Here is a 25,253-nt window from a genome sequence, read left to right on the forward strand (position 1 = left end):
CTGACAAAATACCCCTGCTCTACACCATCTTTTTGTATCTGTGTCATTTGCAGCAGGGTGTGAAAACAAGAGATGGGTTTGGTGTCTGCTAATCAACTTGGATTACTTCCATTAGCTGCCGTCAGTTGATGTACTGCTCTGTGGATCCCTAATGCTGGACAAGAGAAGAAGAGGAAGGACACTTTCAGTCCTCTCACAGGCTATTAGAGCAGCTGATTTTAATGAAGAACTGTGCGAATAGAAAGAGACAAACTGTACTGCAGATATACTGCAGAGTGCCTGACCCCGTTCAGAATCAATACATCAGATCATGAAAACAAGATGCCAAAGGTAGAAACATTCCAAGCAAGTTGGTTTTTTTTTTTGGTCTTCTTTTATAATATAATATAATATAATATAATATAATATAATATAATATAATATAATATAATATAATATAATATAATATAATATAATATAATATAATATAATATAATATAATATAATATAATATAATATAATATAATATAACAAAATAATTTGTTATTTCTCTATTAAAAAAAATATATTTAACATCTGAAATATAATGGGCTTTAATTCTTAGGTTTATAAAAATTATCTGTTTCTCATTCCGTTTCATTGTAAAATCCTCATCGAATCAGCATTAAATATTTTTGGGAGGTCATACCAAATATAACGATGCTCTGTTTATGTCTGATAAATTTGCTTCTCTGACTTATTTTATATCCAGAAGCTATTTTCAGTTTGCTCTGTCACTACTCGATGTCAGCATTACTCGCAGACATTAGTTGGTATGTTTCGCTGAGAACACTGACTAAAACAATTCACATATTATTTCCCGATGGCCTCATCTCCTTGTGTTTATGTGAAAACTCACTAGAGGGATGTGACAGCTCTGTGTTCATGGATGGAGTCTGGAATGGATTTGCTGACTGTTCAAATCTCTTCCTGCTCTTTTTGAAGAGGAAAAAGTGCTGAGGAAGCCGACAAAAGCTCGTTGAACCGCTCTTAAACCTGCGCACCGCTGCCTGCCAACCCATAGGGCTCTCAAACGCAAGCCGGGACGTATCACACACGCTAGTTTTGCAGAGTGTGTTTGCCTGCATGTGTCAAGAGAACTTTAGAAAAATACTCCTGATGTGCTGTCTCTCTCTCTATGGCTGTATTATCTCCTGTACGGGGTCACATATTAATGCCAAATCTACTGTAATCTCCATGCTGATTGCTTATTCCTTTTGAAGACTGATGAAAAAATTATGGCATAATTGCTCAAATTGAGGTTGCAAAATAAATAAATAAATAAATGGCATCATATTAGATATTCCCTGTAGCATTTTGTGCTGGAATTGCATCAGGATCCATGTCAATTTACACCATACTACATTTTGCTGGAAGAAAAAAAGTATTTTTTCTGGTGTGTTGTCTATGGGGATGCTGTAGTAGTCTAGGTGGTTGCTACAACATAGCTAAGGTGTTCTGAGTAGTTGCTAGGGCATTGCTAGGTTGTTGATAGGGTCTTCTGAGTTGTTGCTAGGGCATTGCTAATGTGTTGCTAGGTGATAGATAGAGGTTTATGGATAGTTTTGCTAGGGTGTTGCTTTGTGGTTGCTAGGATGTTGATAGGGTGTTCTGGGTGGTGGTTGCTAGAGCACTGCTAGGGTGTTGCTATGTGCTTGCTAGGATGTCCTGAGTTGTTGATAGGGTGTTGCTAATTTGTTGCTAGGTGGCATATATGGGGTTCTGGGTAGTTTCACTAGGGTGTTGCTATGTGGTTGCTACACTCTAAAAACTCCTGGGTTATTTCTTTAACCCATTTTCTGGGTTATTTGTGTTGGGTTAAAATTATGGGTTATTTTTTCAGAGAGTAACCATTTTCTGGGTTATAGGGCTAATATTTTGACCCAATTCCTGGGTTGTTTAGGTTTCTGGGTTATTTTTCAAAGAGTAACCCATGTTCTGGGTTAACGCCCCTTCCCCCCGCCCTCGCTGTTGTTCTGGAATTTTCTCACAACAGTCGTTTGAAACAACCGTCACTTGAACTTGAACGCACTCGATCCGTTTTGGCCTGGGCTTCTTCGGTGCAACTTCATCGCGTGTTCAAGGTAAGCAAGTATTTTCAGTGTCAATGTAACGTAAACTTTTCTGTGTCCATGTCCCCGTTGCTAGTTTAGCACCATCTGTTGAAAAAATGACCATGGCTTACCGTGGTAATTCTGTGGTTAGCACGTAGCCGCCCACGGATATCGCGACAACATCTAACTAGTTTAAAGTCCGTGTAAAGTCAAAATAAATATGTGTTTTGAGTTTGTCAGACTAAATAAGAAAGTGTTATTAACCACCCAGCCAAATTTGAATGATTAAAAATAACGATAAGTTCATGAAATTAGGTGTCAAAATGGTTGTGCTTTTTACACATCGAGAAACGTATGATCTATTTAATGTGTTTAGAAGAAAATGACTGAATTCACTTTACACGGTCTTTAAATTCTATTTTTCATAAACTGTGCTGTACTTATCTCATTGTTATAATACTGGTAATAATACGATAAGCACAGTGCAGCTAGTGGCGACTTCATGCCGCGTTAAGGGGGTCGAACACCGGACGAGAAGCGCCGCGCTGCGCCGCGTCTAGGACAACTCAAGGTATCGCGTACTTTCTCAGTTTATGGCCAGCAATATTGTTATGTTTTAGGACATTATGAAATTAAGATAATGTCAGTAGTATGTTATGATTGTACTGTATAATTAAATACAACCGTTGCTGAGTCTGCAGTCTGAACACTTTACCTCAGAGCGTCCGTTAACTGAATGAATTGAGAATATCACCTGAAAATCCAATAACATCAGCAATTTTCATTCAAGCAGCTGATTTCTGTAAATTAATGTAAAACTAAATTTATATTGCAGCACATGGTGAAGTCAGTATATACATTAACGACGATTTGAGACAAATAAGTGTAAATTTAATATAAATCGATGTACATGGCGCTCTGTGGCGCTGCAGGATTTTGAACAAGGTCCCGAACCGTTGCTGGGCGCCGCGGACAGACGCCGAATGGCGCCGCCGGTGTGTGTACACTCATAGAGAATAATGTGTTTGAATTTTAAATACGCTTCTCTTCCGGTGTGCGACCCCCTTTAGCCGCGGCTAGAGCGACGAGGCTACACAATAGTTATGTTAACCAGCTGCGCTGTGCTTATCATATTATACAGTGCCCTACTGTCTTAAGTAGTGAGAGTTAAAGAAGCGTTTCAAGTCTTCAAATTGTTGCTAACCTCTATTGCTATGTTTTCTTCAGGTCATTATAAATGGACAGCTTTGTCGCTGATAAGCTAACTGAGTGGCGGATGTCTGGGCTGATAGAGAATTTTAGAGGTGAGCGTTTTACTCTTTTAAGGGATAATTCACCCAAAAATGAAAATATGATGTTTATCTGCTTACCCCCAGGGCATCCAAGATGTAGGTGACTTTGTTTCTTCAGTCGAACACAAATGATGATTTTCAACTCCAACCGTTGCAGTCTGTCAGTCTTATAATGCGAGTGAATGGTAACACAATTTATAAGAGTCAAAAAATATGCTTAGACAAATTCAAACTGAACCCTGCGGCGCGTGACGACACATTGATGTCCTAAGACAAGAAACGATCGGTTTGTGTGAGAAACCTAAGCGATTGCTGAACGCAGTTGGACATAGTGGTGTTTTAGAGGTAAAAAATTATATAAATACTGTTCGGTTTCTCGCACAAACCGATCGTTTCGTGTCATAGGACATCAATGTGTCGTCACAAGCCGCAGGGTTTAATTTGGATTTGTCTAAGCATATTTTTTGACTCTTATAAATTGTGTTACCATTCATTCGCATTATAAGACTGACAGACTGCAACGGTTGGAGTTAAAAATCATCATTTGTGTTCTACTGAAGAAACAAAGTCACCTACATCTTGGATGCCCTGGGGGTAAGCAGATAAACATCAAATTTTCATTTTTGGGTGAACTATCCCTTTAACTGCCCTCATATCATCTCTCTATACCTAAATATTTTTCTTGAATATGGCTTAAATGTGTCAGTGTAAGATTTTGTGACAGTCACAACTTCTTTGACAGTGGGGAATGCATCTCTATAATAACCCTTATAGTTAAAAGATACTTGTGCCTTGTCTTTAAGCTGTTATGCATAATAATGGGCCAGATATTCACCTTTGCATTAATGTCATTATTACACTTGTTAATGAAAGAAAAGATGGACAGTATAGACTGTCATTCACACAAAATGGGTAATGCTGCAAAAGAACCACATTAGTTAACTAGCAAATTGGGCCACGTTTTTTTTTTTTTTTTTTTAAACAAAACAAAAAAAAAAAACCAACAGCATTCCCTTAAGAGTGATTATTTATTAGCTTGATAATCAAAGAGTGTCTGGTGAGTGGTTCACAATTGTCTCGACTTATTAACAATACTCATGTTGTCTTGTTTTCTGTCTTTCAGGTGAAGACATAGATGAGGAGGCATTTCTTCTCTTAGATGAGGACACTATCAAAAATCTTGTCCCTCAAGTTCAATCCAGTTATTGAATGTTGTCAAATGTTTGAGAGAAAATGAGTTGTTTATTTTTCTATTTTTTCTAATGTCTAATGTTATTACAGTGTGACCTAAGATAAATAGGTCCAAGTGTGTAGAGTTTAATTTAATTTAATGCAATAAAAATGTAAAAGTGCTTGAAGTGTGTAAGTTTCTGAAGTTTTATTTTCTGAAATAAGGCATACTGGCATAGTAACCCAAGTTAGGTTATTTTTGACCTTTGACCTTTGGTTAAAAAGGGACCTACTAATTTCTGGGATATTTCAACCCAGATATTGGGGTTGTTCTTTTGACCCAAAAGTTGGGTTATATTAACTACAATTTTGGGTTATTTTAACCCAAAATTTGGGTCAGGTATTTAACCCAGAAGTTGGGTCAAAAAGAATAACCCATTTTTCTGGGTTGAAATAACCCAGAAATTAGTTGGTCCCTTTTTAACCCAGGATTTGGGTCAAAAATAACCCATTATGGGTTATTTTTGACCCAGGAGTTTTTAGTGTGTAGGATGTTCTGAGCGGTTTCTAGGTGGTTGATAGGTTGTTCTCAGTGGTGGTTGCTACAGCTTTGCCAGAGTATTGCTATGTGCTTGCTAGGATGTTCTGAGTTGTTGCTAGGTTGTTGCTAATGAGTTGCTAGGTGGTTTATAGAGGTTTCTGGGTAGTTTTGCTAGGGTGTTGCTATGTGGTTGCTAAAATGTTTTGAGTGGTTTCTAGATGGTTGCTACAGCTTTGCTAAAGTATTGCTATGTGCTTTCTTGAATGTTCTGAGTTGTTGCTAGGGTGTTGATAATGTGTTGCTATGTGGCTTATAAAAGTTTCTGGGTAGTTTTGCTAGGGTGTTGCTATGTGGTTGCTAGATGTTCTGAGTGGTTTCTAGGTGGTTGATAGGGTGTTCTGGGTGGTGGTTGCTACAGCATTGCTAGGGTGTTGCCATGAGCTTGCTAGGATGTTCTGAGTTGTTGCTAGGGCACTGCTAATGTGTTGCTAGGTGGTAGATGGGGGTTTCTGGGTAGTTTTACTAGGGTGTTGCTATGTGGTTGCTAGATGTTCTGAGTGGTTTCTAGGTGGTTGATAGGGTGTTCTGGGTGGTGGTTGCTACAGCATTGCTAGGGTGTTGCCATGTGCTTGCTAGGATGTTCTGAGTTGTTGCTAGGGCACTGCTAATGTGTTGCTAGGTGGTACAGTAGATGGGGGTTTCTGGGTAGTTTTACTAGGGTGTTGCTATGTGGTTGCTACAGCTTTGCTAGAGTATTGCTATGTGCTTGCTAGAATGTTCTGAGTTGTTGCTAGGGTGTTGATAATGTGTTGCTATGTGGCTTATAAGGGTTTCTGGGTAGTTTTACTAGGGTGTTGCTATGTGGTTGCTAGATGTTCTGAGTGGTTTCTAGGTGGTTGATAGGGTGTTCTGGGTGGTGGTTGCTACAGCATTGCTAGGGTGTTGCTATGTGCTTGCTAGGATGTTCTGAGTTGCTGCTAGGGCGTTGCTAGGTAGTTGATATTGATTTCTGGGTGGTTGTTTATTAGCACAAATCAAAACCGAATTTTATTCTAGCTATATTATCCTTAAATATAGCTCATATCCCTCTTAAAGATTTTTTTCTGTTTTACTGTCTGCCAGGCTCATTACAAAAGTTGAATAAAAAAGGTAAGCATATTAGGCTGTAACTTTCAATTATAAAATATACAGCATTTAATATTACCAGTTTTATGTAAATAGTAAGTCACGCTTTCCAACACCTGGAAATAATTAAATTATAAATTAAAACCCAGAAGAGCTTCCCTTGTAGTTTCTGATGACCAGGCGCTCAAGAGAAGGGATCCATCCCAATCAGAATCACTCCAGAAGCGCCTACAACCTCTCATCCTCCACACTCAGACACTGTTTTAACTAACACTCTAAACTGGCGTATTTGATAGCTGTGGATCCTTAAGTGGTCTGCTGATGATTAGAAGAGCCCACTTGGGAAATGTGTTGATTGACTGATAATCTTTGTGTATGTTGTAGTGTGTGTGTGCTACAGAAAGTGTCAAAAACAAAAGCGAAAGCAACTACACACCAGGTGCCGGTTGCATAAAATGTTTAGACTCGTAGTCTTGATTAGTTAGTTATGTATTTTTTTTTCTTCAAGACTGGTCATAACATAACATAAAGTCAGATTAATGAAAAGGTAGATTGGTCTAATTTGAATATGAAAAGTTAGAGTGATTAGCCCTTAACTAACTGCTAGCTGGTCAGACTAGTTCTTAAGACACAGTATTAACTTGGCACCATTAGAGACTATGTTTATGCAACTGGTGTGTTGCTCAGGTCTTATTGTTCAGCTAATCCTCATAATAGTCACATGAGACACTCACGTGCACACACGTGAATAATCCAACATACCACTAAAACATGTGTATGTGCACACTCAGTGTCTAAATAATTGCAAATAATTTTAGAATTTAAAGCAGTACAACAACAGTCGAGTTATCGTTATCTCGTAGCGTAGCGTATAGCGATTTACTAACAAAGTAGCTAACTGCATTAGCTATTTACAATAAGCTATATTAATTAGAAATAATTACAAAAAATCTTAAATACAAATAAGCTACGAGAGGCAGTGTGTTACTGTGATATTTTACCATGTTTAAGTGGTGTAAAAATGTTACTGGGGATATAAATAACTCTTCCTGATTAGCTAGCTACAACTGCATGCACAGTACAGTATTTTGTCATGCTACACATTTATTAGAAACAAAATAGCCTGTTAATGGATAAGCTACACTATTTATTGACACTACTGAAAAATATAGCAAGTTTAATAGCGCTGCTAGGTTTAGCTAGTGGCTCCAGCACTGTTGACACATTTACACATCCTCCTTTCATAAATTTGTCCAAGTCTTTTGTGTGGAAAATTCATTCAACTGTTCAACAATTGCAGTGAAACTGCTGCCCCAAACATCTGAAGTTCTTTCTCCAGTATATCAGAGCCGTGGTCCTCCTGTGATACTAAACCTCACCCAGCTGTGACTCTCTCAGACGTGACCAGACATGCAGTAATTGAAATTCAATCCAATTCAGCCATTCCAGCTAATCACACGCTAACTTACCAGGCCGAGTTTGTCAGAAAAGGGTAAAAAGAGGCTCCTATAAACCACCTCCACCTGAAGAGGCATTTTTATCTGAACATGCTTTGTCATTTTCTTAATCTTCTAATTGTTTATACAAGGAAAGTGTAGACCAGCAGTGTGGGGTAAGTAACTTGAGTTACGAAATCAGATTACGTTTTCAAGTAACTAAATAAAGTTAATAGATTACCATTTCAATAAAACATTGAATTCGTTGCATTTACACTGTTTTAACCACCAGGCATCACTAGCTTGTGGCGCGTTGAGTGCATTTGTTGCAGTATTTCTGTTCATTGTTAGTTCATGTCAGCTAGGCTCTATAAAATAATATTAACAGATACAACTCTTGATTGTAATGATGCATTAGTAAATGTTAAAATTAACATGAATAAATGCTTTAGAAGTATATGTCATTATAGTTCATGTTAATTAATGCAGTTAGCTAATGTTAACAAATGGAACCTTTATTGTAAAGTGTTAAACATTTCCATTTGCATATTGAAAAGTCATTGAAAAAGATTTTAATGATATTACTAGCGCAAATCTGTGGGAAAAATGTAATGATAAACAAAAAAAAAATATTTAAAAAATTTGACTGCATATGCAACAAACATGGCATTTTACTATAGTAAACTGTGGTATTTTGTATTTTATCTGACTATGCATACATGTACAGTATTTATTTTCTTTTAAAAAAGGGAAATCAAGTTTTGTTTTATACAAGACCACAATCTCTCATTTGTGAAAACTGAATGTTTGTGTGCCGTTTCAGCGATTAATTGTTTTCTTGGTTCATTTTCAGCTAGCAGCTCTCACTATCTTTTGATTTCTGCTTCTGCCTTTGTCTATCTCCTTCTACCTTTTTTGTCTATCTGTTTTTCTTCTTCTCTCACCTTTTCTCTTCTCTTCCCACAGTATGTCTCCTGATGGATGTCAGCTAAGCTATCTAAAGTGACATGTGAGATAAAACGAAAGGCCAAGCAATCGTCTCAACAGGCCCCTTGAGAATTAAAAGCAATCTTTTACAGGCTCCCAAACAGATCCCTGTTTTATCCCTTACATCTGGTAATTAATTACTATAACAAGGAGACTTTATGAAATAAAAGTAGAAACTATTGATTTGGCACATTTCAAGAGACTGACTAAAATCAAAGTTAAAAAGACTATTGTATATTAAATACAAGTTAAGCTAGATCAACAGCATCTATCATGCACTTACAGTAAAAATGTAAATGTATTGTATTATGTTTTGAAATCCTGTTTCAGTATATTTCAGTATATTTGCTGGATTTTACAAGTAGATGTACGGCTAAACTGTTAATAAAGACACATACTATTGATGGAGCTTAACATAAATCAATAATATATCATATCCAGAAAGTCCAAGCCAAAATAATTTTATTGTTTACAAACCAACTCACATTTTCTGTTGCTGTAATCCATTCAGGGAGTTGCTAAACTCTCAAAACAGTTTGAAAGTAATCATGATAAGAAAATGGAAAAAGACATTTCCAAATATCTGGACCCTCAAATTCTGGTCTGCCTTTTTGCCTTGAGCGTGTGTCAGAAAAACAAAGACCTTTTATTTAGGACTATTTACTTTTCATAAACCTGAGAGGATTAGTGATCTCCTACTCCTTCTAATTTGGCTTTCTGCAATGTTATCTACTCTCATAATCTCTCGCAAAATGACTCCTTGTTATGATAGTCTCATTTAAAATTGCCTTGGGAATTGCTTTGTTCAGAATGGATTACTAGCATATTGCTCACAGTATGCATATACTGTGCAGTATACACTGCCTATTATTTTCTTTAAGTAGTTTTGGAAACAAAGTAGAACGTAATGAAAATGGATGAACCGTAGTGTTGTCACTAATGACTACACTCTAAAAAATGCTGGGTTAAAAACAACCCAAGTTGGGTTGAAAATGGACAAACCCAGCGATTGGGTTGTTTTAACCTAGCAGTTGGGTTAAATGTTTGCCCAACCTGCTGGGTAGTTTTACTTAACTCAACTATTGTTTAAAAATTACAGTATTGCTTACTTAAAATGAACCCAAAATATCTTGAAAATTAACATTTATTAATATGTTTAATAAATGAACATTTTAATTTAATTTTAGATTCATTTTAAGTCAGCCATAGTCATTTTCAAACAATAGTTGGGTTAAATAAAACTACCCAGCAGGTTGGGCAAACATTTAACCCAACAGTTGGGTTAAAACAACCCCAATCGCTGGGTTTGTCCATTTTCAACCCAACTTGGGTTGTTTTTAACCCAGCATTTTTTAAAGTGTAAGCTGCATGATTTGTAAAGCAAACTTTGTGAATAATTGCAGGTATTTTGCATTTCCAAATTTATTAAAATGCTCTTGCTAGTCCGATCAAATAATGAATCAAAGAACTCTACGTCCAAAATCACATACTGGTATGGTTTGAAATTTATGTGATCGGTAAAAAGTATGTTCTATATAGTAAGAATGAATGTAATCCGGATATACTGTATCCGCCATGTTGTCACTGTCATGTGACCTACGGCATCAGTTGCGTCGCTTCACTGGCATTCATAAATCCTCTCCTGTGACCTTATGGAACAGTAAAGTGTCGAATGAATGTGCACTTCAGAATCTCGCTGGAAGTAGTAGGTCATCCAGGTACTTTTCTCCCAGTGTTTACTGTGAATACTATGAATTCAGACATACTTCTCTGGTGGCATATGGTTTTTTGCCTTCTATATAGTATGAAAGTACACATATTCGGATGCAGCACATGTTATACAACAGCTGATATTACTGCTTTGCATTGTGGATATGGTATTTTATGCAGTGTGCTCAAGTTGCTTAGTTGTAGCATTAAAAAAATATTAATTACACACAGAAATTTGCATAACTTTGCATGGTATAAATACTGTAAAAACAGTAAATAGAATCCTATTCCGAACATAGCCTTGCTGCTACACTACAACCATAGAAAAGGCAAGTGGAAAACAGCGCCCTCTATCCAAGCCCACCAGCAAACTAAATTGACACGGGGCCTTTTACATGCATTTAGAACAAAATCGTGACTGAGAATACAGAAGGATACCATTGGAGCTTACAGTGTACATTATGCCATGCATTGTGGGTGAGAAGTTTAAGCAGCAAGATAATGAGTCAGGTAGTAGCGCTTCTTATTATAAATAAGCTGGAAATCACCTTTGTTCTACTGGGCTTTTCTCCTGATGAGCTACTGTGCAATAAAAATTCAAATGAGGCTCAGGCTTTTCCTAACACACACACACACACACACACACACACACTTACAAAAAGGCCACACGCGTTCATATTTCTGCTTCTCTCCGCCTTATTGCTTTAACTAGCCACAAGTTTCAAAGCGTTTCCAGGAAACAGGGGTCATTTAGAGAGTACAGTAATAATATTCTTCTTAATTCAGCATTACAGAAGATCAAGAGCCATATACGGAAGATAAGAGGGCTTAAGGAATTTGTGGGGTACATAACATTACTGGATTTATAGAGTCTTGTTCTGTTTAGATGGGCTGGATGAGTTTTCTTCTGTGTGCTTGTGCATACAGAACAGAATCAATGTATATATATATATATATATATATATATATATATATATATATATATATATATATATATATATATATATATATATATATATATATATATATATATATATATATATATATATATATATATATATATATATATATATATATATATATATATATATATATATAGGTGTGCATAATTTTCTGAATCTATTCTGTTTATATTTCTGTGGCTGAAAGCATTAGTGACTGTTCACTTTTTATAGCAGTCTTTGTTCCAGTAACATTTTACCATTTATTTTCTTCAAAAACATGACAGAAATTCATTGACATGAAGAAAAAAAAAAGAAAAAAAGAAAAGAAAATCAGAGGAAAGACAAAAGGAAATGAACTACTAATTGCTGAAGCATTGCAATGGAAATTCTTGAATCTGAAACTACAGGACATTTGGACAATACTATTTTCTGTGACTTTCTGCAGGTTACAGTAGGTGGCGACAAGTGTTTTTTTTGAAAGAGACAATCATTTGCTCAACATATTCATTCAATACACTGGTTCATTCAGGATCAAAACAAGTGAGGGGACATATCATGAAAATCAGACTTTTTCCATGTTTAAGTGCTATAATTGGGTTCCCGTAGCATCTACCAACCCAGAAAACATGAAAAAGGACAACTCAGTAACTTTTAAGCATGTGAAAAAAGAAGCTACTCAGATTTTGCTCCCCTATTGACGTAGGAAGGGGGTCTTATTTTAATATTACTGCCCCTTAATCTGTACGTTTCCACCCACAGCACCGGCATTTTGTTTTTGCAAGCAAGGCAAAGCTGCAGATGAAGAAAATGTAAGAATTTTTAAGTAATGCAATGTGTTTCTTCGGTTCAGGCAGCTTCACTTTCTGTGTGCTTTGCCTTTTTTTTTTTAAGGGGGTCGCACACTGGACGCGAAGCTCGGCGCCGCGCAGCGTCGCGTCTCTGACTCACAGGTATCGCACACCGGCCGCACACATTATATACGCGCGAGCTCAATTTTGACTCAACTCCTGATAGAAGAGCTCCACAATGGGAGTGTTTTACGTCAACAAGGAAACGTTACATGCCTATGCTTTAATATTTTGCACTGGTTAGTGTACATGGAAAAATGGCACAACAAAGCAAAAGGAAAGCTACGTTTATTATACAATTTTAGACTTTTTTCAAGCTGTTAAACTTAGAATGTGAAACTAATGTATCTTGCAGCACAGGGTGAAGTCAGTATGTACATTAACGACGATTTGAGAGAAATATAATATATATTTAATGTAAAACAATGTACATGGCGCTCTGTGGCGCGGCAGGATTTTAAACAACTTCCTGAGTCGTTGCTGGGCGCCGCGGACAGGCGCCGAATGTCACCACCGGTGTGCGTACTCTCATAGAAAACAATGCGTTCGAATTTTAAAGACGTGGTGCGACGCTGCGCTGAGCTACGCGTCCGGTGTGCGACCCCCTTGATGACTCCATACGCTCTACTACTTTATGCTAGCACAAACAGAAGTTATGTTTGACAGAAATGTATCGGTGTTACTTATGACTCGCCAACAAAACGGCTTATACTACTAATGTGATGTCATTTTACGCCGGGCTGCTTCAAACTAAGGTCAATTCAATGCTGGATCTGCACAAAAGATTAACATGACGGCACATGCTAGTTGATAAGTTGAATCAACTCCACAGCAACTACATACATTTAACAATTCAGAAACATCCAGTTCCATTCTAGTCTCTCCATCAGTATTCGACTCCGGTTGAACAACGTAAGGCTGAACACCAACACTGACAATCCTCATTTTGTCTGCATGAGATTCTCCAGCTTTGTTGTTGTTGAGCAACCGAAGCACGAGCTGTTAAAGCTCCACCCTCTTCTGGAAAGGGGGCCGGGAGCAGCAGCTCATTTGCATTTAAAGGGACACACACAAAAATGGCATGTTTTTGCTCACACCCAAATTTAACAAGCTATAATAAATTATCTGTGGGGTATTTTGAGCTGAAACTTCACAGACACATTCTGGAGACACCAGCGACTTATATTACATCTTGTGAAAAGAGGCATAATACTGTAGGTCCCCTTCAATCCAATCATTTCAATAGGAAAAAAATTAGCATGAGGGCGAAAGATTTCTCCATTTAGATTTCGCAACAGATTCAAGCTGGTCACATGCATTCGTAGCTTTGACCAAAAGAGAAAGCTGCATGGTTTGAAGTGACTTATTTGTGAGCTGTTGTAGGTCTGTCTTGAAAGGTTTAAACAAATCAATTTCTCTATGGGGAAATTAAATGGGATTCCTACTTCCTGAACTGGATCGGTGGGCTCTATTCCAGTCTGTGTGGGCTTTTACGAGGTGTTATCATGTCTGATGATTACAGTGAATCACCAGTTGCCTGTTATACATACAGATAAACCTGCGCAGCTCTCAGATTGATCGCTCACACCCAACCTATATTACGTCACCTTCCACACCAAAACAAACCATCCAATCCACAGACACACAGAAAGCCCTCTGGGGTGTGTGTTGTTTTGCATCTGTGGTTATTTATAGCAGAAGCAATAGTCATGATTTCGTGCAACGGTAACATACATAATGCCCTTACAGTTTAGACTGGCATTTGAAGTAATGGTTTAAACGAGAGAAATACGGCCACGGCCAATGAAACGGAAGATTAAAAATACAAAACAAGACCTGATTAAAAGGCTCTTGGAGAGGCCAGCGGGCTTTTAGTGTGACTACTAAACCAATCTTTTGTCTTTACATGAGGTGAGTGTTGTCTAAAGGTGTGTAGGAAATGTTTTATTATACCCCCCCCTTCTCACACACCCACACAAGCCCTGTTACTATCCAGCTATTCAAGCGTGAACCAATCAGGTAGCATCAGACAGCGTGTGCTGAGAGAGATGTAGATCACATTGAGGCCATCCCAGAGAAAATCCCAGAGGGCTGTATTCAAATGATTTATAGACATCCACAGGGATGATGTGGATTATTTTATGTACAAAAGATCAAAATGAAGCATCTCATTAATGTTTTGCTGCAGTAGTGCAGAACGGACAGTAATGCAAAATTCATGATCGAGTCGCATGTACATAGGAACTTGTGCTTGCAACACATCATTCAATTAAAAACTAATTTATTATTTATTATGTGGGAAAACAATTATAGTTATTGATGTTTCCTCTTTGCATTGTGTTATCGCAGAGCACTCGTGTTAGAAACGTGATTTATGGACAACGTTTCCCACAAAACCTCTGTTGGTTTGGCTGCTGCCGCAGGTTCATAATCACTCTTCCATATCCTTTGTAAGTACACACTGAAAACTCAAGTAAATAAACTCTAAGCATAATTATCATTTTTATATAATCTATGTGAGGAAATTACTTTGAATAAATTAGCTTTGAATGTACTCATCATGAGCATCAATCAACTTAAATGCAAAATTTGGAAAGCTATTTGTTTTGGTCATTTGAACAAAATATTGTACTAGTTAGACATACTCTAACATTAAAAACATTAACAGGAGGGTCAGCAACAGACAGAGGATTTAAAGGTACAGTAGCAAAAACTGTTTAAATGATTGTCATTTTGGTTATTTTTTTATAGTTTATACTTTTTTATTATAAAATTTTAGTAATTATAATGCATAAATACACATTATATAAATATACATATATATATATATAAATATATATATATATACATATATATATATATATATATATATATATATATATACACACATATATATACAAACTATATATATATATATACACACATATATATACAAACTATATATATATATATATATATATATATACATATATATATATATATATATATATATATATACATATATATATTTCATTAAAACATTAATAAAAATCCTCTGAAGATCAGATAAAATCCCTGTGATTAGTAAAAGTAATCCTGTTGTGAATTGACCGGGTGGTAAAAGCCTGTGAATCTTCTCTCTGTGGTCCATGTCACACCTAGGTCCTGTTACTATCATTGTACATTCCACTCCAAGAGTATTGAGTGGACACTGACTGATGGAAAAATGCACTTCAAAACTTCTCAGAGGGACCACGCTTGCTGTTTTGAGGCCACTAAATCTCTCTCTCTCTCTCTCTTTTTTTTTTTTTGTTGTATTGAAAAGTAGGTTAAAAGCTTGCGTAATACATGATTTAATACTTGTTCAAGTACATAAAAGATTTTCGAATGAATTTTATACTGTTCTATAATGCATGACATTAATTTATCAAGCAATAAATTACAATAATCATTATATAGACATCTACAGTATGGATATGTTCTGAAAACTAATCCTCTATTTGGTGACACTTAGGCACATTTATATTAAAAATCTTCATTATAAACTTCCATTCAAATGTTTTAGGTCATTCTTTTTTTTAAAAGAAACAAATGCTTTTATTCAGCAAGGATGCACTAAATTGTTCAAAAGTGAGTTATTCTATTTTTTTTTTTTTTTTTTTTTTTTTACATTAAATGTTGTTTTTTGTGAACGTTCTATTCATCCTGAAACAATCAGCAAAGATTTCTGAAGGATCATGTGACACTGACTGAAGACAGGAGTAATGATGCTGAAAACTCAGCTTTGCATCACAGGAATAAATTAAATTTTAAAATAATGTACGTAGCCAATATACTGTAGCTAAGATTTTAACTTTTTTTTTTTTTACTAGTTAGAAACTTATAATTTGGGCAGTTCTGACATGAATCATGGCCAGTGTTGGGGAAAGTTACTTTTAAAAGTAATGCATCACAATATTGTGTTACCATAGCTAATTGCGTTACTTAGTTGCTTTTTTATTGAAAGTAATGCGTTATGTTACTTTTGTAATACTTTTTCTCATCTCGGCTGGGCTGTCAGTTTATTTTAATAACAACAAAAAAGTTATAGGTCCTTTCACACCTAAAGTGAAATAAATAAGCTTCAGGCTGAAGGAAATGCAAATTCACTCCTGTACAATAGAGGGCGCTGCTCAAACAAGCCTTTCCTCTGTGCTGCCATTCTGAAATACAGAAGAATAGGACTCAGGAGTAGAATTAAATGAGTAAAATATGCTCATATTTAGTTGAGAGCTAGTCTAGAATAATCATTATGTTTACACAGCACACACAAAAGTAACTCAAATATTTTGTTATAAATTTAAAAGCAATGTGTTACTTTTCTAGTTACTTAAGAAAAAAGTAATCTGATTACTTAACTTGCGTCAAAGACTAAAGAATAACACAAGACGTGTCACTCGTATTGTATTGAATGGAAGAAAGTGTAACGCGCAATATGGCGGAATAAGTCCAGCCTTCTGGCTGACTGGTAAAGTCATTGCGTCACTTCAGCGGCCGTTACAATCACCGGTTTCTATAGAAACAGTCAGACGCGCGCCTCCAAAGAGACGTGCATTTAGGTCTGCGCATGCGCATTAGCTTGATCCAGCCTGAAAAATATTTTTTTCTGTCATGATTCGAGCGTTTAGAAACTAAATTTATGAGCCGGTTGTTGTTAGATTTCATTGGTGATTTCAAATATGAAATTTAAACATAAGGTTGGCATACAGTTTTGGAGAATTTTATGTTTCCCCATTCAAAGAGATTGCATGATGCCCAGGATGCCCGAGAGGCGTTTCAAAGATGGCCGCCGAGTGAAATGACTTGTCTCAAAGGTTACTTGTTACTTGTAATGCTTTACCAGCAGCACTGTTCATGACTGTTTTAGTGCAGGAAACTTGGACTTTTGGGAAAAATATATGCAACAGGTTTGGAATATGACCCATCTTTTACTATCAATTTTTCAAATATTGAGTTATACAGTGGTTTAAAGTTACAGTCACTTAGTTTGGATCCTGCTGAGGGAGGCATGTCGAGATCCCCAGACAGTCCTGCAACGCTAACTTCTCTGATGGCTAAATTAACCCGACAGCCTGGCCAGTAACACAGTCGGTGTCGCCTCCTGTCTGCTCAGACTCAATGTCCCAATTAGCACTCCCCCGCCAGGGCATTATAGCTTCTTCTTTTTTTCGCCCGTCTAAACCCTGAATTACTAAGCAGCAGGGCCACCACCTCCCTCTGGGACCCCCATCCGTGCATGGGGAAAAGACAGCACCGGGAATCTTTGCTCATTTTTCATCTGCATTGATTTTTTTGGGGAGGAGAAAGTGGTGCAGAGGTAAACAGGGAGGTCATTGATTCAAAGTCACACAAAGTCACTCAGGGAAGGAGAGAGAGAGAGGGAGAGAGAGATGATAATGCACCTAGACTAAGAAGGTACATGAAAATTGATGAGTCTTATATGGTACAGAAAAGTAAAACAAAACGCTTCCCTTGCCTTTTGATTTTCTGTTTGTTTCTGTTATGAATGTCTGGTTGTGGCATTTATCTGAACAAAGCCCAGAGGAATGAGACAGATGGAAAATAATGATGCAGTCTTGATATAATTTACAGAAAGGAGGAGGTGGTGCATCTCTATCTGTTTAGAAACCCCTCGCTGAGGAAATGTCGCATCAAAACACCTGCAAAATTGATGACTTTATAACAAAAGCTCTTATTAAGAGAATGAATCTTAGAACAATTGACTGTTTTACAATATTAAGCGATCTTCATTCAATTGTCATGGAGGATGTGCATGTTTGATTGATGAAGTGACAATGGTCTTGGAGAAGAGACAATTTCAAGTTATATTGGAATGATCGTATTTAGAAGATGAGCGCACAGAACATTTTGAAAACACTGTGTCACTGTCATTGTTTTCCATGTGGTGACACTAGTGGCACAGAAATTGGAATATTTTAATTGTAAATATTGACTAGAATGTGCGGTTTTGGAAAGAAATTAATACTTTTATTCAGCAAGGATTCATTAAATAGATCAAAGGTAACAGTAAAGACTGTTCTTTTGAACTTTGTTCTTTCTATTCATCAAAGAATCCTGAAAAAAATGTATCACGGTTTCCACAAAAAATATTGTTGATAATTGTCAACACCGATAATGCGACACTGAAAACTGGAGTAATTGCTGCTTAAACCATCACAAGAACAAATTACATTTTAAAATAGAAAGCAGTTATTTTACATTGTAGTAATATTTCAGAATCCTATTTTTGATCACATGAATCCATGCCTTGGAGAGCATAAGAGAATGTACGTCATTCTGATGTTTCTGTGATTTGTTAATGAAGATTATCTGTAAAGCTCACTAAAAAGCTAGTCATTTGGTTTATGAAGTCTTTTTTGTGGGACAAAATTACATTTCCTATCAATTTCTGTGGCTACGCAGGCAAGATAGATAATATATATATATATGTTATATACCAAATGCGCATCGTTTACTTTTCATTTTGTTACATTAGTGATAAAACATCTATCAGTTTTTGCTGAAGCGATACAGAAATGCCCATCACATCAACTTTTTTTTTCACCTGCATGCACATTTATGACTTCTAGGCTTAAAAGTGGGATCTTTCCAGAAGGTGAGTTTGGTGCATTGCATTCTGAGATTGACTTAACTGAAGTATGCATGCCAAATCTGGCTAAAAGAAGGTATACTTTTTGTGGAACAGCCTTCATATGGTCTCTTAAAATGCTGTCTAGATAGGCAGCCCAGTAGGTTGTGAAATTAAGCGTGTGTGTGTGCTGCAGTATATTCCTATTCTCTGTTTAAAAGAAAATACAGGAACCTGAGGCTAGTATTTGAAATCAAAGCCACAAGGGGCAATTTCAACCTCCTATCGCATCCAACTGCAGTAAAAACACCACCAGCATTTGACCTCTTCTTGAGCTCAGAGAGCAAAGATGAGAGAAATTTGCTTAGAATTAAAAAAAAAAAAAAAAGTACATATCTGGAGCACAGTTATGTCACTTCCTGTAAACATTACAGCTATAACAAAGGACTTGTTTTCTGTAATTTTTAATGACGCTCATCACAGTGTCTTTAATTTGCCAGAAATGTCACGTTCAGTATAGCCAGAGGTTTCGCAACATTTCAAAACACAAATATCAATGATTCCCGGTAAGGCCCTCCAGAGCCTAGGGGCCCACAGTATCACACAGAGCACCTCAAAGTTAGATTGAGCCCTGTAGCACTTGAGGGGGGAGGATATGGTTGCATAACCACGAACAGCCATATCACCACCCTACCACCAACCAAGACTGTTATCTAATGTGATGCCAAGCTTACAGGCTCAGAAGAATATGCAAAGAGATCTGCACATGCCGTCTGCTGATTGCTGCGCATGCTTTCAAAGTGAATGCATAATCTTTGTTAGTGGGAATCAGAGAAATCTGACTTCCTGAAACAGTGTGACACAGTTGGCCTTGAACTAAAAAAGCCTAATGCTTTTACCAGCACTGCAATTTGACCTGGAATATGGGTTGAACTCATTCGTAAAGCTGGGAGAAGGAAAAAAAAAAAAAATAGTCTTGGCATTTTAACATCCATTTAGCACCAACATGATGTGCGGTGAAAAACTACAGCAAGCCATCTGTCCTGATTAGCTGAACAGCTCTCGTTTGATAAAGGTCAAGTATAAAATGTTCTGCCCAGTGCCTCTCGGATTTTAACAGTAATGGGACGTGCAAGTCCAAATATTCATATGCTCAGGGTTGTTTCATTTAGAACATATTCTGACTAACTGGTGTAATCGCGTTGTGTAAGTTGACGTCCGTTCATGACTTTGTCAAACAAATTGAAGTTTAAAACTCTGGATTCACTCAACTTTCCCACTTGACTGTAGTGTCGTTATGTAAAAGCACCAAAATGTCAGCGGTTTAACAGTAATGGCTAGCTAGTTAAGTAGTCTTTGACATTCAACATCTTAAAGTTTTGTCAATGCACATTACAGCTTTCAATTCACCTACTTGGTGGTGACGCATTACAAGTAATGCGAGTTATGTAATCAGATTAGTTTTTTCAAGTAACTAGTAAAGTAATGCATTACTTTTAAATTTACAACAAAATATCGCAGTTACTTTTTCAAATAAGTATCGCAAGTTACTTTGTTTTCCCATGTTTTGACTAACACCTCTCCTGTCCCCATGTTGAGAGAAATCGTGAGTAAGTGCCGAGACGTTGTGTGTGCTTGTGTAAACATGATGGTTATTGTAGTTTTAGACTAAATGTAAGCATACATTTATTCATTTACTTCTCCTGCATCCTATACTTCTGTATTCCAGAATGGCTTGTTTGTCTGAACTGCACCCTCTACTGTTCAGGTGTGAATTTGCATTTCCTTCTGCCTGAGGCTTATTCATTTCACTTTTGGTGTGAAAGGACATTTACATTTGTCAAAAATAGAACTTTTTTGTTATAAAAACAAACAAACAAACGAAAAGGCCAAGATGAGAAAAACGTAACACCTTACTTTCCATAAAAAGTAACTGAGTAATGCAATTAGTTACTTTTTTATGGAGACAATATTGTAATGCAATACTTTTAAAAGTAACTTTCCTCAACACTGCAAAGTTCTTTTTTGTCCTTCGTTGTGGGGTAAAAAGAAGTTCAAAATACTTAAGCAGCAGTATGCTGTTGGCAAACATCCTGACGCCACCCACACTGCTGAGAGCGGCGTTTGATGAATATTTTAATGCTGCATGCTTTTCTTTTCAACAACAAAATAAACATACAACAAAAATGACAGTGGTGAGAAAAGAGTAAAGAAAGCAGGTGATCATAGCAAAGTGGATGTTTGCATGAACTCTGCAATTCAGCACTTCAGTAAAGTCATGTTTATTTATATACCACTTTATTCAATAGATTGTTTTTAAAGCAAGCAGCTTTACAGTAAACATGAAAAAACTGTCAGTGTCTCTTTCAGTTTGAATTACAACTTAATTTTCTGCTATGAAGGGGCTTTCCAGCGTGTTCATGTTTTCACTCGCAGACGTCTGACCTTGACGGACTGAACAGAAGAAATGAACTGAAGATTTCCTGGTCAAAGAAGCTGCTTAATAATTTAATAAACCTTTTTTTTTTTTTTTTGTATTATAAATCTCTTTACTGACCCTTTTGATATGTTTAATGTATCCTTGCTGAGGTACTAATTTCTTAAAAAAAAAAAAACTATATAGTTCTGTTTGTGAAATAGTTTATTTGTTACTAAGTGCCTCAAAAATGATTTAATGATTAATGCTTTTCAGTTTTGCATGCATCAGAGAATCAGTGAATGAACAGGGGGGTAGCAGATGATGGACAACAGGGTAGTTAGGTAACGACCGCTACACATACTTCTGTTTGATGTGGCATTTTAATATTACCAGAATTGCCAGGTGCTTTCTTTGTTCTTCTGTATTTTGCAGGAGGTGAATTTATGTAGTGATTAAATATTTTGCTGTCATAACCAACAATGCCACCCTTGGATCCATGAGAGTTGCCATAGAAACGAGCAATTTCTGAGTCCCATCGTGTGAACGATTCAGAGTAGAATCTGAGTTGTCATCTCGTAATTACGGTAATTCTGACACTATGAGAACGCAGCATGTATTTACTGTCATTACTAAGTTTCTTAATGAAGAGCAGTTAAACATTTAGAGAAATTTTTTTTTTTTTTTTCCCTAAATCATTTCTTATTCACTGATTAAATTATCATTTTGACCTGATCCAATGTTTGGTTCGAAATAAAATTGCAAAATAGTAATGAAAAGTTTTGAATACTTACAACCATACCATTTAAGGACACCCAGCAATCAGGAGGGAAGTCTTGCAGGAGAGGCACCAGGAACTGCAGGCATCCGTCCCAGTGACACAGCAACAACATCATGCCAATCAGATTAAAGATTCTTACCACTGCACTCGCCAGGTCATACGTCATATGAAAAATCTGAAGGAGGAACACAAGGAGGAAAAAGGTCAGTGGTTTCATTAAAGATTCTTGTTTTTTGCACAGGATGGTGTTTTGCTGAGTAACAGAAATCACTATTATGCACATTGAGAAAACAGAATGATGAATGGAACAATGGCTGCTAAAAACTCTGTCATCACAGGAATAAATTCAATTTGAAATATAATAAAATAGATTTTCATGATAGATTTGCTTCCCTAGTTTATACTGTAATAATTTTTCACAATATTACTGTTTTTACTGCATTTTTTTATCAAATAAATCCAGCCTTGCTTAGTATAACAGACTTCTTTATAAAATAATAAAAAAAATATTTAAAAGATCTTATCAAACTCACTTTTAAAAGGTAGAAGGCCTATCTGTATTTTTAATATTATTATTTTTCCCACAGGGCCATGTGATTTCATCATTAGAACATTTCAAAGTTTTTTTACATTTTGATGAAATATTATGATTTTTTTTTTTCTTGTATGAATAATATGCACTGATGAATCGTGCACAATAAAATCTGTCACATTTATTAAGAAAGTAAATTGGGTACGTTTTAATTTCAATTTGTCGATAACTCAAAAAATATGTACGTATCTACTGTACGTTCACACTGGATTGACAACCGCATATACTTAGAGATGTGAGTCTCAAATTGTCCTGTTCAAACAGTTACTTATAGAAGCGTCTTGAGTGTGTGTATGTGTAGTCCGTATTCTTTTACCAGTACAGTAACCATAGCGAAAGTGTTATCAAAGATGATTACATCCATAAAACTGAAAAATTATAAGATTCCAATGGACCATTTGCCGGGAATTTGATTGACATGCGATATAACCAATCATAACGCCGAATCCGCTATTTTGTCCGACAAAGCACTCGCCAGATCTGTCATGACACATTGAAGAGCCATAAAATGGTATTTATTGTTTACATTTTTTTTAATTACAAAATGTGAAATTTGAGACTTTGTTTCATATCAAAAGTAACCTGCTCTGTCTTGTCTGTCGACGCGTTGTCAGTGTCCTCTTTGCTCCACAGTGTATTTTTCACTGAGTGAGAACATGATGTGTGGCGCGACTCGACGAACGTACTAACAAAATAAAGGGGGCGGGTCTTTGCGAACAGTGAATTCAGTCCAATCAAGCAAGAGTTCATCTGTCAAGTCCTTCAGACAACTAGTTGTCCAGTTCGGTTTCGTCAAAGACTATAGATATAGAAAGACAGTTCAAAACTGCAACGCGCAATATGGCGGAATACGTCCCGCATTCTAAGTAAAAGAGCCAATCGCTGATTGATAAAGTCATTGCGTCACTGCAACTGCCTTTAGAAGCTCTGGTTCCCAAAGAAACCTGAACTACACGTGTGCATTGGCTCGTCTAGCCTGAAAATAAAATTTTAATGCTATTTGAGCATAAGAAACAACATTTATGGGACAGTTCGTCAGATTTTGTTGCTGATTTGAAATATGTTATTTAATTGTGAGTTCGTCAAGCGTTTTTTTTTTTAGATTTCAGGATTCCCCCATTCAAAAAGATAGGACTTGGTCTTGGATGCCCAAAATAGCTGCCAGGAGGCATTACAAATGGCCGCCAAATGAACAGACTTTCCTTGAAAGGGACTTTGGTTTCATTCACACAGAGTATGTTTTCTGAGAATGTGGTTGTGAGTCCTGAAAATTTACAGGTGTGTTTGTTTAATCGTAATCGTATTAAGGACTTAGGCCGTGTGTCCACCTAAGCGTTTTTTCCAGCTTCGAGCGTACTTTTTCAATTGTTTTCAATGGGAGCGCCGCGTTTTTTAAACGCCGAGAGCGTAACGAGGCCGTTTTTACCGGTCGCCTCGAGTTGAAGAATGTTCAACTTTGAGTAAAACGTTGCGCTCATCACTGTCACTTTTTAGCCAGCCGTCCAATCAGAGTGGAGGAGGGGCGGAACAAATACAACTCCGACCAACTGTCACATTCTTGCTGTACAGCGACATCAACAAACAGAAACAAAATGGATGAGAAATTAATATTACTGGTCTCCGAACATACATAGCAAGTAAATCCACATTGTGTGAACATTTTAAGCCTGAAAAAAATTACCTGCAAAATCAGTTATAAGTAACAGTGACGCGGATATTCCGTATCATAGCAACAAAGCGTCTCAACGGAAAAAAACGCTGCGCAGCAGAAGCGCTCTCAAGCGCTCAAAGACGGGCGTTTTAAGCAGAGCGCCTAGCGTTTTCAGCTGGCTAAAAACTCTCTGGTGGACACACGGCCTTACAACCGTATTCTCTCGCTGTGTGGACGTGGCCTGAGGCTGAAATGCTGCTAGATACTATAAGCCTCCAAAGTACCCTGTTTCCTGCTCTACTCGCCTTTGATCTTAATGGTTATGTTGTACAATTTCTGCATTACTATGTAGGCAGAGCTGAGAATGATCATGCCTTTTCACCTCTTTGCAGATTTATATTGCTAATAATGCAGTGAGAACAGAGCATCACGGGAGCAATGCGTCTCAGAATGACGAGTCACTGCCCTGGAGGATTCAAAACAATTATATTCAACCCCAAAGACAGCAGTCAACCGGGAGAAAAGAAGATGTGTTATCCATCTCATCTCTGCCTACTAAAAGGTCTGATACTTAATACTGCATATCTGCATCAATAAAACTGCAATAAAAAGAGCTGTTCTATAGTCCACAGCAGTTCTCAACTGGCTTTGCTTTAGGGTTCAGATGATACATTTAGACATTGAGTGGTAACTCACCATGATGCTAGATTGTTAAACCAACCTAAGCTGCTTTGCTGGCCTTTGGTGGTCTGTTGGCTGGTTTTAGATGGGTTTTGGCTAATTTTCAGCTAGTCAAGCTTAGGCTGATTTCAGCATCAACTCAAGGCCCAACAATATGCAAAATAATTAACTTGACATAGGCTAAATGGGAAACTTGACAATTTTGTAGAAGCATAAACAGCATCAGAAGTGGGATTTACCAGATCGGAACAAATACTGGGCCAAATACTCAAAATTTGCAGATGAATTTGCACCAAAATACCTACAGCAATTTCCTTCTCCCTTTTAAAAGCATACTTATTTTGCTGTGCTTTATATGCACAATTTTATGTTAAGCTGCATTTCGTTATTTGCATTTAGC

General features: G+C 36.8%; 1 protein-coding gene and 1 long non-coding RNA gene across 2 annotated transcripts in view; one reads left to right on the forward strand and one right to left on the reverse strand.

Annotated features, from left to right (window-relative positions):
- The window catches only part of LOC137012793 (potassium/sodium hyperpolarization-activated cyclic nucleotide-gated channel 1), a 139,904-nt gene that overhangs the window by 42,245 nt on the left and 72,406 nt on the right, over positions 1-25,253 (reverse strand). The window contains exon 3 of the mRNA XM_067376255.1: positions 21,943-22,104. Within this exon, the coding sequence (XP_067232356.1) occupies positions 21,943-22,104 (162 nt within the window). The remainder of the gene's footprint in view (positions 1-21,942; positions 22,105-25,253) is intronic.
- LOC137013015 (uncharacterized) lies at positions 1,824-4,821 on the forward strand. Its single transcript, XR_010893646.1, has 3 exons — positions 1,824-2,102; positions 3,300-3,376; positions 4,488-4,821. It is a non-coding gene; the product is annotated as an uncharacterized lncRNA (long non-coding RNA).

This window comes from Chanodichthys erythropterus, chromosome 22 (assembly GCF_024489055.1).
Source record: "Chanodichthys erythropterus isolate Z2021 chromosome 22, ASM2448905v1, whole genome shotgun sequence".
NCBI lineage: Eukaryota > Metazoa > Chordata > Actinopteri > Cypriniformes > Xenocyprididae > Chanodichthys > Chanodichthys erythropterus.